Here is a 19,521-nt window from a genome sequence, read left to right on the forward strand (position 1 = left end):
TGTATTAGGTATCTTTGGTCTCAGTTCTAATCCATTGTTCATCTTAGGAGACTATTGATCACGTTTTAGGGGGCTGGCCATCTCGGCCATGCCTGGACCTCTCACTTATGTATTTTAAACGATAGAGTTTCTACACTCCATAGATTAAGGTGTGGAGCTCTGCTGTTCCTCAAAGATTAATGCAAAGTACTACTGTTTTCTATTCAATTCATCTTATTTCGCTTCTAAGATATCCATTCGTACCCAAGAACGTGATGAAGGTGATGATTATGTATGACGCTCATCACCATTCTCCCCTATGAACACGTGCCTGACAAACACTTCTGTTCTACATGAAATAAGCTAGAATGAATATTTCTTAGATCTCTTAATCAGAATCTTCGTGGCGTAAGCTAGAATGATGGCGGCATTCAAGAGAATCCGGAAAGTCTAAACCTTGTCTGTGGTATTCCGAGTAGGATTCAATGAATGAATGACTGTGACGAGCTCCAAACTCGCGATTGCAGGGCGTTAGTGACAGACGCAAAAGGATAGTAAATCCTATTCCAGCATGATCGAGAACCGACAGATGAATAGCCGTGCCGTGACAGGGTGCGTTGATCATTTTCACTGAGAGGATAAGATGAAGCCATTGACAAGGGTGATGCCTCCAGACGATTAGCCGTGCCGTGACAGGGCATTGGATCATTTTCCCGAGAGATGACCGAAAGTAGCCGTTGACAATGGTGATGTATCACATAAAGCCAGCCATGGAAAGGAGTAAGACTGACTGGATGAAGATAGCAGGAAAGCAGAGGTTCAGAGGAACGAAAAGCAACTCCATTTGCTTATCTAAAATTCCTACCAATGATTTACATAAGTACCCCTATCCTTATTCTATTATTTATTATTCGAAAACACCATTATCAATTTATATCTGCCTAACTGAGATTTGCAAGGTGACCATAGCTTGCTTCATACCAACAATCTCCGTGGGATTTGACCCTTACTCACGTAAGGTATTACTTGGACGACCCAGTGCACTTGCTGGTCAGTTACATGGAATTGTGAACCGTGGTCTTGGCATCATGTTTTTGGCGCCATTACCAGGGAAAGAAAGAGCAATGAACTTTACATAATTAAAGTGTAATCACGATTCCGCGTACCAAGTTTTTGGCGCCGTTGCCGGGGATTGTTTGAGTTTGGACAACTAACGGTTCATCCTGTTGCTCAGATTAGGTAATTTTCTTTTTGTTTTCTTTTCAAAAAATTTTTTCAAAAATATTTCAAAATTTTCTCACCTGTTTTCGAAAAAAAAAATTTAGATTCAAAATTTTTAAGAATGAATTCTAGTGTTTCATGAAGCATGTGAAGCCTGGCTGGCTGTAAAGCCATGTCTAAGTTTATTTGGACTGAGGCTTGCAATTTGTTATCAAGAGCAATATACTCTGGTGTTAAATGCTGAAGCTTGGCTGGTCATTGGCCATGTCTAGTGTTTTGGACCGGAGCTTTCATTGAAAGCTTGGCTGGCTAGTGAGCCATGTCTAATTCCTGGATTGAAGCTTTAGACTAAGAATGCAAGATTCCTGGAATTCATGTTAAAAATTTTGGAATCCTTAATTTTTCTTTTTCATATAATTTTCGAAAAAAAAAATCCAAAAAAATTAGAAAATCATAAAAAATCAAAAATATTTATTTTTCTTTTTCTTGTTTGAGTCTTGAGTCATATCATAAGTTTGGTGTCACTTGCATATGCATCTTGCATTTTTCGAAAATTCAGACATTCATAGTGTTCTTCATGATCTTCAAGTTGTTCTTGGTAAGTCTTCTTGTTTGATCTTGATGATTTTTTGTTTTGTGTTGTATGATGTTTTTCATATGCATTCTTGAATTCTTAGTGTCTAAGCATTAAAGAATTCTAAGTTTGGTGTCTTGCATATTTCTTTGCATTAAAAATTTTTTCAAAATTGTGTCTATGATGTTCATCTTGACATTCATAGTGTTCTTGGTGTTCATCTTGACATTCATAGCATTCTTGCATGCATCACATATTTTGATCTAAAAATTTCATGCATTGCATCTTTTTAGTGTTTTTCTCTCTCATCATAAAAATTTAAAAATAAAAAAAATATCTTTCCCTTTTTCTCTCATCAAATTCGAAAATTTGGATTGACTTTTTCAAAATTTTTAAAATCAAGTTGTTTCTTATGAGTCAAATCAAATTTTCAATTTGAAAATCTTATCTTTTTCAAAATCTTTTTCAAAAATCAAATCTTTTTCATTTTTCTTAGTTATTTTCGAAAATTCAAAAATATTTTTCAAAAATATTTTTCTTAATTTTATATCATAATTTTCGAAAATAACAATAACAATTAATGTTTTGATTCAAAAATTTGAAGTTTGTTACTTGCTTGTTAAGAAAGATTCAAACTTTAAGTTCTAGAATCATATCTTGTGATTTCTTATGAATCAAGTCATTAATTGAGATTTAAAAAAAAATCAAATCTTTTTCAAAACTAATTTCTAAAATATCTTCTTATCTTACCTTTTTCAAAAAGTTGGTTTCAAAATATCTTTTCTAACCTCCTAACTTCTTATCTTTTCAAAATTTGTTTCAACTAACTAACTAACTTTTTGTTTGTTTCTTAACTTTTTCAAAACCACCTAACTAACTCTCTCTCTCTAATTTTCGAAAATATCTTCCCTCTTTTTCAAAAATTATTTTCGAAAATTCCTTCTCTCTCATCTTATTCTATTTATTTATTCATCTACTAACATCTCATCTCACATCTCAACCCTCCTCACAGTTGGGTTTCTTCCATTATATTACATTCTTTGTCTCCCCCTCTTCTTCTACTCACACAGGGATCCCTGTACTGTCGTATAAAGGATCCATATTATTATTATTATTTTTTCTGTGCCCTCTTCTTTGTCATATGAGCAGGAACAAGGACAAGAATATTCTTGTTGAAGCAAATCCAGAACCTGAAAGGACTCTGAAGAGAAAATTAAGAGAAGCTAAATTACAACAATCCAGAGATAACTTGATTGAAAATTTCGAACAAGTAAAGGAGATGGCAGCCGAACCCAACAACAATGCTATAGGTTCATGATCATGTGGAGTCACAAAATAAATATAAAAATTGAAAACGGAATCAAAAACAGCAGAAGAAAAATCCCACCCTGGAGGAGCATCTGTCTGGCGTTCAGCGCCAGAACAGAGCATGGTTCTGGCGCTGAACGCCCAAAATGGGCAGCATCCTGGCGCTGAACGCCCAGAACAAGCATGGTTCTGGCGTTCAACGCCAGAAATGGCAACAAATGGGCGTTGAACGCCTAAAATGGGCACCAACCTGGCGATGAACGCCCAGAGTTGTGTGCAAGGGCATTCTACATGCCTAAATTGGTGCAGGGATGTAAATGCCTTGACACCTCAGGATCTGTGGACCCCACAGAATCATCTCAGGATCTGTGGACCCCAAAGGATCCCCACCTACCTCCACTCACTTCTTCTCACCACTTTCTGTCACACAACCCCATAAACTCTCTTCTCCATCACCTCTTCACCACTCACATCCATCCACTCTTCCCCATAAACCTACCTCATAAACTCCACCTACCTTCAAAATTCAAAACCAATTTCCCACCCAAACCCACCCATATGGCCGAAACCTTTCCCCCCTCCCTTCCCTATATAAAGCCCTCCATTCTTCATCAAATTCACACACCACAACCATCTCTTCTCCTCTTGGCCGAAACCACATCTCCCTCTCTCTCTCCATATTTCTTCTTCTTCTTTTTCTTCTATTCTTTTGTTTATTGCTCAAGGGCGAGCAATATTCTAAGTTTGGTGTGGTAAAAGCATAGCTTTTTTATTTTTCCATTACCATTGATGGCATCTAAGACCGGAGAATCCTCTAGAAGAGGGAAAGGGAAGACAAAAGCTTCCACATCTGAGTCATGGGAGATGGAAAGGTTCATCTCTAAAGCCCATCAAGACCACTTCTATGATGTTATGGCCAAGAAGAAGGTGATCCCCGAGGTCCCCTTCCAACTCAAAAGAAATGAGATTCCGGAGATGCCTCAAATGCACTTTCCTCCACAAAATTATTGGGAGCAAATTAACACCTCCCTAGGAGAATTGAGTTCCAATATGGGACAACTAAGGGTGGAACATCAAGAGCACTCCATCATGCTCCATGAAATAAGAGAAGATCAAAAAGAACTCAAAATAGCGCGCTTCCAATTGCGTTAGAAAGTAGACATCCAGGGCTTTCCAGCAATAATAGATGACGTAAACTGGCGTTCAACGCCAGCTTTCTGCCCAAATCTGGCGTCCAGCGCCAGAAAAGGAGCCAAAACCAGAGTTGAACGCCCAAACTGGCACAAAAGCTGGCGTTAAACTCCAAGAAGGACCTCTACACGTGCAATACTCAAGCTCAGCCCAAGCACACACCAAGTGAGCCCCGGAAGTGGATTTATGCATCAATTACTTACTTCTGTAAACCCTAGTAGCTAGTTTATTATAAATAGGACCTTTTACTATTGTATTAGGTATCTTTGGTCTCAGTTCTAATCCATTGTTCATCTTAGGAGACTATTGATCACGTTTTAGGTGGCTGGCCATCTCGGCCATGCCTGGACCTCTCACTTATGTATTTTAAACGGTAGAGTTTCTACACTCCATAGATTAAGGTGTGGAGCTCTGTTGTTCCTCAAAGATTAATGCAAAGTACTACTGTTTTCTATTCAATTCATCTTATTTCGCTTCTAAGATATCCATTCGCACCTAAGAACGTGATGAAGGTGATGATTATGTGTGACGCTCATCACCATTCTCCCCTATGAACACGTGCCTGACAAACACTTCTGTTCTACATGAAATAAGCTAGAATGAATATCTCTTAGATCTCTTAATCAGAATCTTCGTGGCGTAAGCTAGAATGATGGCGGCATTCAAGAGAATCCGGAAAGTCTAAACCTTGTCTGTGGTATTCCGAGTAGGATTCAATGAATGAATGACTGTGACGAGCTCCAAACTCGCGATTGCAAGGTGTTAGTGACAGACGCAAAAGGATAGTAAATCCTATTCCAGCATGATCGAGAACCGACAGATGAATAGTCGTGCCGTGACAGGGTGCGTTGATCATTTTCACTGAGAGGATAAGATGAAGCCATTGACAAGGGTGATGCCTCCAGACGATTAGCCGTGCCGTGATAGGGCATTGGATCATTTTCCCGAGAAATGACCGAAAGTAGCCGTTGACAATGGTGATGTATCACATAAAGCCAGCCATGGAAAGGAGTAAGACTGACTGGATGAAGATAGCAGGAAAGCAGAGGTTCAGAGGAACGAAAAGCAACTCCATTCGCTTATCTGAAATTCCTACCAATGATTTACATAAGTACCTCTATCCTTATTCTATTATTTATTATTCGAAAACACCATTATCAATTTATATCTGCCTAACTGAGATTTGCAAGGTGACCATAGCTTGCTTCATACCAACAATCTCCGTGGGATTCGACCCTTACTCACGTAAGGTATTACTTGGACGACCCAGTGCACTTGCTGGTCAGTTACACGGAATTGTGAACCGTGGTCTTGGCATCATATTTTTGGCGCCATTACCAGGGAAAGAAAGAGCAATGAACTTTACATAATTAAAGTGTAATCACGATTTCGCGTACCAAGTATGTCATGGGATATTAATTTGAGATTAAAATTCTTATAAGAATGAGAGGAGTATTAGCTTTGGATAACTGATCGTTGTGATTTAAAAAGATTCATAAGACGAATGAAGATCACTGTTTTTTTTTTTTTGAAATCCATTCTTCTTTTTATACGTATTCTCTTATGACAATTCTTAAACCCTCTATTGAGAACCCGCGAGGACGATATTCTCACCCCTTACAGACTTCTCTTTTCCGGACGGACGAGGAAGCTGATAAAGTTTTTATTAAGTCTTTTACTATGCTGTTTTTGTTTGTATATATATTAGTTATAGTTTTCCCTTGCCTTATCATTATGTTCTTGTAAGAGGGATAGGAGTTGTGATTGTAATGATATGTATGTATATAATATTTGTAAGTTTCTTGTTTAAGAAGTTTTGTTTATATATGCATGTTTGTAAAAAGTAAAAAAGATCTTTTTGTTTTTCAAAAAAAAAAAAAGAAAACAACGATACGGTTTTAAGAGTTAAAGACTCCTATTTTATTATTAAGTATATAAAAGGCGTCGTAATATCCTCGCTATCAGAGTGGCCAGTCAAAAGCGTGATATTCTGATAGTAAGGATATTATAGACATAGATCAAGAAGACATAGACACAAAATACATGTAGACATGTTTTATGTTCGGTAAAATAATTATACAAGACACAAAATACTGAAAAATCCAAAATATCATCATCATCTACTTTCACCACCACCAGATTTTTTATCCACCACCAAAAAAGAAATAACAAAAAATTCCAATATCAGCAAGAATTTGATTTAATAATTAATTCAACAGTTTTTATTTTAAAAAAATTAAAACAAATTTGGAGCAAAGGTCGACCGCAGCAGTGATGGAATAGATGTGAAGAACAAAGAAAAAAGAGAAGGAGGAAGGAGAAAAGAAGGAAGGAAGAGAGGCAACGATTGTTTGGGTGGCAGAAAGAGAGGAAAAAGGTGATGAAGAAGACCTCCAAATTTTAAATGAGGGTATAATTGAAAAATGAATGTAAAAAAATTATGTCTACGTCTAAAAATTTGTGTTCCATTCCTTACTACAATAAACAAATTTTGTGTAATTATGTACTCTTGTATCTATCTGTGTCTCAGTTAACAAATAAAATTGTATTTATGTATTAGTGTTTATATCTCTCAAATTAAATGTTGTCTAAACAACCTATAATATATATTAGAATATAGAATGTAAGTTAAAAATATATAAAATAATATTTATAAATATAGATAAATATTCAGTGATGGGTTTATTAATTGATTTTTTATGTATATATAGTTTTTTTTATTTTTTTTGTTAGTAAGATTCTTTCATGCTTAATAATTATGTGTAAAATATCTTTCTTTGGGAAAAGAAAAGTAGAGAACAAAATTAAAGGGAATCCGAAACTTGTTTAAAGCATTATTCCACTTTAAACAAATGGCTAAATATAAAGTGATGAGTAAACTCCACTTCCAAAGAGCATTATGAATTGACCATCTCCCAAATTATCCAAATCTATAAGAAACTAAGAAGAGATTCTTGTTGATTTGTAACTTTGTGTGGCTTAAATTCAGTTTCTTAATAAGTTCCTTCTTATCCTAACATAATATATAGTCCATAGAGAAGAGTAACTAATTAATCAGTGATAGCTCCACTTAGCCACCTGCCAGGACGCATTTATAAACGAATCATAATAACTTCAAAATAAAAGTTAAAAAGATTTTTTTTTTTTTTTTTCCATTAAAGAAAGGAACATATTCTTGTTGGAAGAGGTAACAAAGTAATAGCGGGAGTAACGTCCATTCTGGGTGGACCTTGAAAAAGAAAGGCCCAAATGGGACCATTTTTCATAATCAGATGCTGCATCTTTTGTGCTGAAAAAACGCATTTCTACAAAAAGAAATAGAAAAAATAAAAAGTAAAAAAGGGGTTGAATTGTTGAAACTTGAAAGTCGAAACCAATCACTACATGGGCGTGCTGTGCATCGCACGCGACAGACACAATCATCCCATTCTAAAGATAGGAAAATATTTGCAAAAAGCCAAAAACTGAAGAAATAGAAATCAATGTATTAAATACAAATTTAAGTATTTAACACACCATTTTTGGTACTTTTGTATAAAAGTCGGTAGAATATATGGATTAGAAAATATATTTTGAATAAAATTAATGATATATATTTCTATTAAGAATATATTATACTAATGACCGATAATTTTTTAATCAACTTATCATTAACATAAGAAAATTGACTAATCCTCTTTTTTATGAAAGAGTTTAGAGTGAAAATGAAATCATTAATTATATACTAGCTAAAAATTTATTGGTTGCTTGATATTTTCATAAAGAAATTTTTTTTTGAAAGGAGAGCTCAACAAGTAAAGTGGAGTAGCAAATAACATTTTAGAGAGATGGAGAGAGAGAGAGAGAGCGTTTGAGGGTGGGATATACAGGGGGAGGCCTTTAGAGAGTAGACATGGTAAAGATCCTAGGGTTTGGAACAAAGAAGAGTATCAACGCTTGGAGCTTGACTCCTTCTCTATTTTTGTGGACAACTTGCCGGAGGATATATCAAAAAAAGAACTTTATAATATGTTCAAATGGACAGGCAGGATCATTGACATATACTTATCGCGGAAGAACAAAAATGGACACATCTATCTGTTTGCGTTTGTACGGTATACTACGAAAGGAGGAGCCTTAAAAGCTGTTGCAGAGATGAACAGTATGATACTGAGAGGTAATAGAATTTTTGTGGGGGAAGCAAAGTATAGAAGGGGATCTCTGAAGCAGAATATGAGGGGCAAGGAAGCGAAGATGATCAACAGGCAGGATGCAGGAGAAAGAAATCCACAAATGAGGAGGGACAGAGTAGCTAAAGACAAAGTCATTAAGAAACCATATGAGGCTCCCAGGAAGGATCCAAGTGATAATGGATGGGAAAAGAAGGTTGAAGTACCAATAGCGAATGAGAATGTAGTCTGGCTACAAAGAAGCATTGTAGGAGGAACAAAATTGGCGATTGATTTTAATGCACTAGAGCAAAAGATTCATAGGGAATGGCCGTGTGTGATGCAAGTAAAGGAGTTGGGAGCGTATAAAGCAATGCTAACGTTTGACACGATGCTTAGTGCGGAAGAAGCCTACACCTTCAGAATGAATGATTTATTAAAATTGTTCCATAGAGTTTGGAGATGGGATGAGACTGAGAAGAGTGAGTCAAGAAGAGTTTGGTTGGAGTGTTATGGAGTTCCATTACATGCATGGTCAAGGGATACGTTCCGCAGGATAGGGGAGCAATGGGGTGAAGTAGTCGCATGCGATAGCCTGACGGAATCGTGTAATTCGTTCAGTGTAGGCAGAGTATTGATTGATACGTGTAGTTTCGAAATGATTAACGAATGGATACATGTTACAATAGGCACAAGTGGGTTTGACGTCATGGTAAGGGAAGTCGGTGGAGAGGTGTATCGAGAGGAATGTTTCTTGAAATTGAAAAATGATATGAGAGGCAAACACACTTTAGCTGGAGAAGAGGTACAGGAAGAAGGGACTGACGACACTTTGAACTGTGTTGAGGAATGGAGGGTCGGTGGCTGGGACATGGCGGCAGTGTTGATGATGGTAGACCACAGAAGCGAGGAACAAGATAAGGGCAGGATGGGAAATTCATATGCAGAATGGGATGAGTGGAACAACAAGAATTCAAATATTCTTAATGAGGGCGCTAATTACACGGCATTAAAGGTGATTCATGATTCTCGGATATCAAGTGATATTAATGAGGATATTGATCCGGAGGATACAGTTTCTACCAATTATGAGGACCGTTATGGAATTCAAATAAATGATCATGCAAATAAGGGTAATGGGCTGGCAATTACTTGGCCCAGGAAGCTTGCTATAAGGAATGGAATATGGGTGAAGGAAGGAGCCCGATTGGAATGTGTTGCTGATGGGCCTAACCAGCTTGTTACAAGGAATGGATCATGGGCTAAAGAAGGAGCCCGATTGAATGAAGTTGCTGATGGACCTACTGACCGGGTCGAGACTGACCCGGATTCCTTGTTGACCCAGCAGGAACTCTACGATCTGGGCAAGCTCCATACGCAGGCGTCGACTCCTAGCAGCAGGTGGGCAGGCGCGAGGACGAACGGACAGGAGGCGGGACGCGGGCGGCCTGAGGCTGAGGCGACCAAATCCTCCGCCATGCTAGTCAGCCACGGGAAGCAGCCTCGGAGCGGTGATGTAGCGCAAACGAAGGCTGGGTATAGGAGTGGCGCAGGGGATGTGATGCGAAACAATAAGGAAGGTGGCAGTGGACAGCTACACGAACCGGAGAACGCCACATGGGAGACAGTGATTGGGGGAATTGAAGGAAGGAAGATCGCGGTTATAGAAGCCACCAAGGATGATGCAGAGGAACAACAACGGAGGCATGAAATTGGCAGAAATACAGTAGCAATGCAAGCACAAGGGGCATCCTATGACATTGAAGGCTTGGGAATGATGAGCGACGCAGCAGCCACGGGAAACAGTACAGAAAACGGCAGAGACAGCAGACGTAATAAACCGGGGGAGGAACGCCGGACCCAAAGCACAACAAAATTGAGACAAGAGGAAGGGGAAACCTTGATGGATGGTGCGCCAAATAGTCTCGGGAATGGGCAAGTAGATGAAGGAAACCTGCACGGCTCAGAGTCGGATTCATAGATGGGGTCAGATCCGGATGGCGGGGATAAAATAACAAGTGAGGAACAAAGGCCGAGCTTCGAACAGGAAATGGCTGAGAACAAAGAGGCTTGGAAATTAGTGGTAGAGTCAGGTGCTCAGTACAGTGATGAGGAGGACATCATGGATATCTTACAGGAGCAAAATGAAGCAATTGCTCTAAAACGACGTCAAGTGAAGCAAAAAGCAAAAGCCCGAAGGAGTCGGCCTAAAAACCAAAAATAGGTGTGCAATAATTTTGTTCAATGATTTTGAGTTCTTGGAATATAAGGGGGTTGGGAGGTGTTGCGAAGTTTAGTATGTTAAAAAATTTTAAAACTAAGTTTAGATTGGAAATGTTGGGTTTGGTAGAAACAAAGAAAGAGATTATCACTAAATATGATGTAGTACGTATTTGGGGAAGTAACAGAGCATGTTGGGAGTCTGTAAGTTCAAGCGGGGCTTCTGGTGGGTTATTGTTAATATGGGATGAAATGATTTTTAAATTGTCTAACTGCTATAAAGGAGATAGATGGTTGTGCATAGAAGGAATGGTGGTAAAAGAGAATTTTCATTGTGCTGTTTGCCTAGTGTATGGACCGCATGTGAGAGCTGAGAAGAACTCCATGTGGGAAGAATTGAGTTATATTGCAGGACTGTGTCAGGTGCCTTTTTGCTTTTTGGGAGATTTTAATGAAATTTTGCATGTGGAAGAAAGGAAAGGAGCGACTAGCTTATCTGCGTCTGCGAAAGATTTTAAATCATGGATAAATGACATGGAGCTGGTTGATTTGCCACTAAATGATCGTAAGTATACATGGTTTAGGGGACAGTCATGCAGTCGTATTGATCGAAGCCTAGTTTCATTGGGATGGCTTGATGTATACCCAGAGACGCGTTTGAGGGGTGGGCCAAGAGGATTATCATATCACTGCCCTATGATCATGGAAGACAACAGGAAATTTGAAGGCCCAAGACCATTCCGAAGTTTGGATTCGTGGTTTACGCATGAAGGGTTTTTGAGAACGGTAAAGGAAGAATGGAGGGAATTAGGTAACATGCAGTTCCTAGAGAAGATGAAAGCACTGTCAGTACCACTCCGCAGATGGCATAAGCAGCATTTTGGTGATTTGAATGAAAGGATAAAGAGGTTTGAGGAAGAAATAAAGAAAGTGGATGATATGGTCAGTAGTGGACACTATGATGGTACATTGGAGGCAAGGAGAAGAGCGTTAGTTAGATGTTGTGAAAAGTGGTATGTAAGACAGGATGTTCACTGGAAGCAAATGTCTAGATCCCGCCATGCTAAGGAGATGGATAGGAACACAAAATATTTTCACCATGTTGCTTCGGCAAGAAGACAAAATAACCGGATTGAGTCACTACAGATTAATGGGAGGACAGTGAGGAACCAAGCAAGGATCAAAGTTGCCATTCGGGACTTTTATAAACGCCTATACCACCAGGAAGAGTCTCCAAAGGTGAGTTTTAGGGATGGATTGGTTAATCGCTTAGAGAGGGAGGAAGCGGAAGGCCTAGAGGTGTTACCAACAGTAGAGGAGGTAAAAGAGGCAGTGTGGGACTGTGAATCTTCAAAGGCTCCAGGGAGTGACGGGTACAATATGAATTTTATAAAAAAGTGCTGGAATGAGATAGGAACGGAGTTCACTACAGCTGTGATAAATTTTTTTGAAACAGCAAAACTACCAGCATACTCTAATATCACCTGGGTAGCGTTGGCGCCGAAATTTGTTGGGGCTAAGGAGATTAAGGATCTCAGAGCTATCAGCATGGTTGGCTGTATTTATAAAGTTATTTCTAAATTGCTGACATGAAGAATGAGGAGTGTGATGCCAGGCTTAGTTGGGGAATCACAGAGTGCTTTTGTGAAAGGGAGAAAGATACATGATGGAGCTTTAATTGCATGTAAAACGGTGCAGTGGTTGAAACAGAAAAAGAAGGCATCGGCAATTATCAAATTGGACTTCCAAAAAGCCTATGACAGAGTTAAATGGTGCTTCGTGGACACTGTATTAGAAAAGATGGGATTTGGTAGAACATAGAGGGCGTGGGTAAAGGAATGTGTTACATCGGCATCTATTTCCATTCTGATCAACGGTTCACCATCAAAACCGTTCAAGATGGAGAGGGGTCTAAGGCAAGGTGATCCATTGTCGCCGTTTTTGTTTGTTCTAGTGGTGGATGTGCTAAATAGGATGATCGGAGAGGCGGTAAGGAACGGTCAGATATCTCCACTATTAGTCGGGCGGGATAATATAGAGCTGTCACACTTACAATTTGCTGACGACACTATATTATTCTGCCCGCCGGAAGAAGAAACAGTGAGGAACTACAAGAGACTTCTGAGGTGCTTTGAATTGATGTCTGGTTTGAGCATTAACTTTGAGAAGTCTAACTTGATACCAGTGAACTGCAGTCAGGAGTGGGTTAGCAGAATGTGTCAGCTTTTAGGGTGTCAGGAGGCAACCCTATCGGTAAAGTATCTTGGCATTAGCCTAGGAGCAAATCCACGGTTGGTAAAAACGTGGAAGCTGATTTTAGATAAGATCGAGGAAAAATTGAGCCTGTGGAAAGCAAAAGTCCTTAGTAAGGCTGGAAAGCTGGTGCTCATTAAGTTGGTGATCAACAGCCTACCTATTTATTACCTGAGTTTGTATAAGATGCCAAGTGCGGTTGCTAGAAGAATTATTACCTTGCAGAGGAGGTTCCTTTGGGGGAAGGATGATGGACAACCTGGAATGGCTCTCGTGAAGTGGGAATTGGTCCAAGCACCAAAGAAGTTAGGCGGGTTGGGGGTGACTGTGAATCTTCAAAGGCTCCAGGGAGTGACGGGTACAATATGAATTTTATAAAAAAGTGCTGGAATGAGATAGGAATGGAGTTCACTACAGCTGTGATAAATTTTTTGAAATAGCAAAACTACCAGCAGACTCTAATATCACCTGGGTAGCGTTGGCGCCGAAATTTGTTGGGGCTAAGGAGATTAAGGATCTCAGACCTATCAGCATGGTTGGCTGTATTTATAAAGTTATTTCTAAATTGCTGACATGAAGAATGAGGAGTGTGATGCCAGGCTTAGTTGGGGAATCACAGAGTGCTTTTGTGAAAGGGAGAAAGATACATGATGGAGCTTTAATTGCATGTAAAACGGTGCAGTGGTTGAAACGGAAAAAGAAGGCATCGGCAATTATCAAATTGGACTTCCAAAAAGCCTATGACAGAGTTAAATGGTGCTTCGTGGACACTGTATTAGAAAAGATGGGATTTGGTAGAACATGGAGGGCGTGGGTAAAGGAATGTGTTACATCGGCGTCTATTTCCATTCTGATCAACGGTTCACCATCAAAACCGTTCAAGATGGAGAGGGGTCTAAGGCAAGGTGATCCATTATCGCCGTTTTTGTTTGTTCTGGTGGTGGATGTGCTAAATAGGATGATCGGAGAGGCGGTAAGGAACGGTCGGATATCTCCACTATTAGTCGGGCGGGATAATATAGAGCTGTCACATTTACAATTTGCTGACGACACTATATTATTCTGCCCGCCGGAAGAAGGAACAGTGAGGAACTACAAGAGACTTCTGAGGTGCTTTGAATTGATGTCTGGTTTGAGCATTAACTTTGAGAAGTCTAACTTGATACCAGTGAACTGCAGTCAGGAGTTGGTTAGCAGAATGTGTCAGCTTTTAGGGTGTCAGGAGGCAACCCTACCGGTAAAGTATCTTGGCATTAGCCTAGGAGCAAATCCACGGCTGGTAAAAACGTGGAAGCCGATTTTAGATAAGATCGAGGAAAAATTGAGCTTGTGGAAAGCAAAAGTCCTTAGCAAGGCTGGAAAGCTGGTGCTCATTAAGTCGGTGATCAACAGCCTACCTATTTATTACCTGAGTTTGTATAAGATGCCAAGTGCGGTTGCTAGAAGAATTATTACCTTGCAGATGAGGTTCCTTTGGGGGAAGGATGATGGACAACCTGGAATGGCTCTCGTGAAGTGGGAATTGGTCCAAGCACCAAAGAAGTTAGGCGGGTTGGGGGTGGGTGATGCCGTTATCCGTAATACTGCTTTACTATTTAAATGGTGGTGGAGATTCTCAAAGGAGTTTGCCCTTTATGGAAGAAGATTGTGTGCTCCTGCAATAGCCTGAACCTGAATCACTTGTTGTCAACTCAGACGCTACCAAAGAGAGGGGGACCGTGGAGAGATATATGTCAAGTACAAATAAAAGAGCAACATGTCAGGCAGAAGATGATTGATGGCCTTGCTTTGGAAGTAGGAGATGGTAGATCCACCAGGTTCTGGGAGGATACATGGCTCCAAGTGGGAAAGTTGAAAGACTTATTCCCGAGACTCTTCTTGATTTCAACCCAAAAAGGATCAGTAATTAGGGACTGTGGGTTTTGGGATGGGATATAGTGGGTTTGGCACTTCCAGTGGAGGAGGGAACTACGCCAATGGGAGACCGATACATTGGACCAGCTGCTGCAGATCTTGCAATCTGTCAGACTCATAGCAGATATGCAAGATAGAGTGGTGTGGAAATTTGACAAGGAAGGAGTTTATTCTACTAACTCATTTGTGCAGGTATTGCAGGAACAGACCTTGGATGAGGAGCTTCACAACTATAGGTTCACAAAAGATATTTGGAAAGGAATAGTCCCACCTAGGGTTGAGCTGTTCACTTGGTTCGTGTTAGTAGGGAGGGTCAACATAAAGGACCGGCTATGCAGACTGGGAATCCTACAACAGAATGATAACTTATGTGTATTGTGTAAGAAAGATGTTGAGAATATACACCATTTGTTTGTTGCTTGTGAGTTCTCTTGGCAGGTGTGGTGTGCGTGGATCTCAACTTTTGGTCAGAGGTGGACTGCACCAGGTAACTTGAAAGAGCATTTTGAGAGTTGGAGATCCATGCCAGTGAGGAAGGAGCGACGGAAGCATTGGCTAGCTGGGTTTTTTTCTGTGCTGTGGATTATTTGGCTACGACGGAATGATGTCATCTTCCAAAGTAAGACAACAGGGGTTGTAGACTGTGTGAATCAGTCATTTTCATGTGTTACAGAGTGGTGTGGTTAATAACTCAATGTTGTTAATGGCTATGCCGGAGATGACATATGAGTTAATTTTCTTGTTTCTAGACTCATTACTTTGCTCCACTTGAGTGTTGAGCTCTTTCTTTCAAAAAAAAAGTAAAGTGGAGTAAATATAAAGGACATCAGAAAAGACAAACCAAACTAAAAGACCAATCCAAAAATAAATAGTATTATATATCCCTTTGTTATCTCCGGCATTGCCATCAACAATAAAAAGGATCCACACCTAACCATTCCTTATAGTTTAGAAAGGACATGTTGATAATTTCCTCAACTCCTTTTTCTTTATTCTGGAAGATCCTCCTGTTCCTTTCCAGCCATAAGTTCCAAGTAATCGTACAAAAGCACACCATCCATTTCTTGCACTCCGCCTTCCTTTGTGATGTCTCTGTCCAACTTAAGAAATGCTCCTTCAATGTACCCGGGCAAGACCATTGTCTACCAACATACGATAGCCACGCACACTAAACCTGCCAAGAAAAACTACAGCCAAGGAACAAGTGGTGATTAAACTCCACATCTTTGTTACATAAAGCACATAAGGTATGTTGTTGGTTAATAACTCCAAGCCGACCCAATCTCTCCTTTGTACTGACCCTGCCAGTCAACACAAACCAGATGAACAACTCCACTCGTGGCGGAACTAGTCCTTTCCAGAGAGTTTTAGTAAAGCTATAGCTTGTGATATCCTCCGGTATCATTTCCGCCTGCATTACCTGTATAAATGAGTTAGTTGAATAAATACCATGTTTATCATATTTCCACACAACTCTATCCTCTCTATCCTGCGCAAGTCTGACGGGCCTTAATGCATCATGTAACTGGTTCACTAAATCCAACTCCCATTAGAACAGTTGTCTTCTCCATTGAAAGTTTCATATCCACTCTAACCCATCTCAAAACCCAGAATCCCCTATCACTAATCCTTTTTTGTTTGAAACAGAGAAGAGTCTTGGAAAGCGACCTTTCAACGGCCCTCCCACAAGCCAGGCATCTTCCCAAAAGCGAGTACCTCTCCCATCCCCCACCTCCATGGACAACCCAGTAATCATCTTCTGCCTCACTTCTGGATTCGTGAATTGTAGCTGACAAATATCCCTCCACGGCCCCCCTCGGGACGGTAATTCTTGGTTGACCAGCGGCACATTTGGATCCAGGTTATTGCATGAGCAAACCACTTTCTTTCACAATGGACACTCCTCTTTCGAGAAGCGCCACCACCACTTAAACAAAAGAGCTGTGTTGCGGATCAAATCATCTCCAACTCCCAAACCGCCTAGCCTTTTAGGAGCCTGCACCACTTCCCACTTAACCATAGGCATACCATTCCTCCCATCCTCCTTGCTCCAAAAAAATATTCTTTGCAAGGAAATCAACTTCTCCGCAATAACCTTAGGCATTTTATACAAGCTCAAATAATAAATCGGAAGGCTATTCAACACGAATTTGATAAGCACCAATTTACCGACTTTATTGAGGGCCTTGGCCTTCCAAAGGCTGAGCTTTTCCTCCACATTGTCTATAATTGGCTTCCACGTCTTAACCAATCTCGGGTTAGCTCCTAACAAAATGCCCAGGTATTTTACTGGAAGAGTGGCTTCTTTGCAACCCAACACTCTACACATACGTTGTACCCATTGCTCGTTACAATTAATAGGAATCAAGCTAGATTTATCAAAATTAATGCTTAAGCCTGACATCAACTCAAAGCAACGAAGTAGCCTCCTGTAGTTTTTGATGGTCTCTTCCTCAGGTGGGCAGAACAAAATTGTATCATCTGCAAACTGAAGGTGTGACAGCTGTATATGATCTCTCCCAACCAACAACGGTGATATACGACTGTTTCTAACAGCCTCTCCAATCATCCTATGTAGCACATCAACAACAAGTACAAACAAGAACGGAGACAGAGGGTCACCTTGTCGCAGTCCCCTTTCCATCTTGAACGGTTTAGTAGGCGATCCGTTTATCAACACTGACATAGAACACGTACCAATGCACTCCATTAGCCAACCCCTCCATCTTCATCCAAAATCCATCTTTTGTAGTACAAGGTCCACAAAACTCCACTTGACTCTATCGTATGCTTTCTGGAAGTCTAATTTTATAATTGCCGCTTCCTTCTTCTTCAGTTTGATCCACTGAACAGTTTCACACGCAATAAGGGCCCCATCATGAATTTTCCGTCTCTTGACAAAAGCACTATGTGTGTCACCCACTAGCCCTGGCATAACTACTCGCATTCTCCTAACCAGCAGCTTCGAAATCACCTTATACACACAACCCACCATACTAATCGGTCGCAGATCTTTGATTTTTTTAGCACCAGTAAACTTGGGTGCCAGCGCCACCCACATAACATTAGCATCTGCTGGTAACTTTGAAGTCTGGAAGAAGTTCAGAACTGCTGCCGTAAATTCAGAGCCAATTTCATCCCAACACTTCTTTATGAAGTTCATGTTGTAGCCATCACATCCTGGAGCCTTGGATGATTCACAATCCCACACTGCCTCTCTAACCTCCTGCGATGTCGGTTGCACCTCTAAAGCCATAGCATCCCTCTCACTGATAACCTCCACAAGACCATCTCTAAACCCCACCAATGGTGACTTCTCCTGATGATACAAATTCCTATAAAAGTCGTTGATGGCAATCTTGATCCTCGCTTGATTCCTTATCAACTGTCCATTGATAACCAGTGCATCAATCCTATTATTCCTTCTTCTTGCAGAAGCTAAGGTGTGGAAGTATCTGGTATTTTTATCCATGTCCCTCGCATGCCTAGATCTCGATATCTGCTTCCAATGTAGTTCTTTCCTTACATACCATTTCTCACATGACACAACTAACGCCCTCCTTCTAGCCTCCACCGTTCCATCATAAACCCCATTACCCACCAAGTCATCTAACTTCTTGATCTCTTCCTCAAACTTAATAATTTTCTTATCCATATCCCCAAAATTAGCTCTATGCCATCTTCCCAAGGGACCCGTCAGTGCCTTCAATTTATCAGTGAATTGTACCTCTCCTAGCCCTCTCCATTCCTCTTTAACCATCCTCAAGAACCCTTCATGTGTGAACCACGAGTCTAAACTTCGAAACGGTCTCGGGCCGTCCCTTATCCTCTTATCCTCCAGTACAATAGGACAGTGATCCGACAATCCCCGTGGCCCCCCTCTTAAGCGAGAGTCAGGGAATGCATCCAGCCATTCCAGACTAACTAGAGCTCTATCAATACGGCTACAAGATCGCCCTCTGAACCATGTAAACTTGCGGTCAGTAATCGGTAAGTCCACCAGACCCATGTCATTTATCTAATCCTTGAAGTCCTCTGCCGTTTGAGGTAACCTATCAGTGCCTCGCCTTTCCTCCACTTGAACAATCTCATTAAAGTCTTCCAAAAAGCAGCATGGACCCGGACACAAACCCGCTATGTAACTCAATTCCTCCCACACAATAAGTTTTCCATCTCTTAAATGCGAACCATAAACCAAGAAGAAAGCACATTTCACATTATTTTTCAACAATATCCCTTCAACACACAACCATCTCTCTCTTTATAGCAATTTCTCATATTAAAGATACCATCATCCCATACTAATAACATTTTCATAAAGAAATTATAGGTAGAAAAGCCTAAACAACTAAAAATTAAAATAACAAATTGTACAAAAATACATGTATTGTATATATATACTATGAATTCTTTCCCATAACAATGAATCTATTTGATTATAATGGTATCTTTTGTTGTAATTATGAATCTAGTTCAATTATGTTGTTTCTAAAATTTAATCATAAATGAATTGTTTTTGCATTATTGATCATTCCATATCTCTATATACACTTATACAAGATTGATGATTTTCTAGTGTTTGCTCTAAATTGTATGATTATTATCAACGACCTTAATTAATATCGATAATCAATTTTATGATTTGGCTATCGGTAAGAGCCTTTCGGTCAGAATTTTATTGGTAAAATTCGATTATTTTTAACAATAAACAGA

At 39.9% G+C, this 19,521-nt stretch overlaps 1 protein-coding gene across 1 annotated transcript; it reads left to right on the top strand.

Moving 5' to 3' along the window:
* LOC107609826 lies at positions 14,665–15,495 on the top strand. The gene is made up of 2 exons (XM_016311869.1): positions 14,665–14,736; positions 14,851–15,495. Exons 1-2 carry the CDS (start codon positions 14,665–14,667, stop codon positions 15,493–15,495), a joined length of 717 nt encoding a protein of 238 aa, XP_016167355.1.

This window comes from Arachis ipaensis, chromosome B01 (genome assembly GCF_000816755.2).
Source record: "Arachis ipaensis cultivar K30076 chromosome B01, Araip1.1, whole genome shotgun sequence".
NCBI classification, from domain to species: Eukaryota; Viridiplantae; Streptophyta; class Magnoliopsida; order Fabales; family Fabaceae; genus Arachis; species Arachis ipaensis.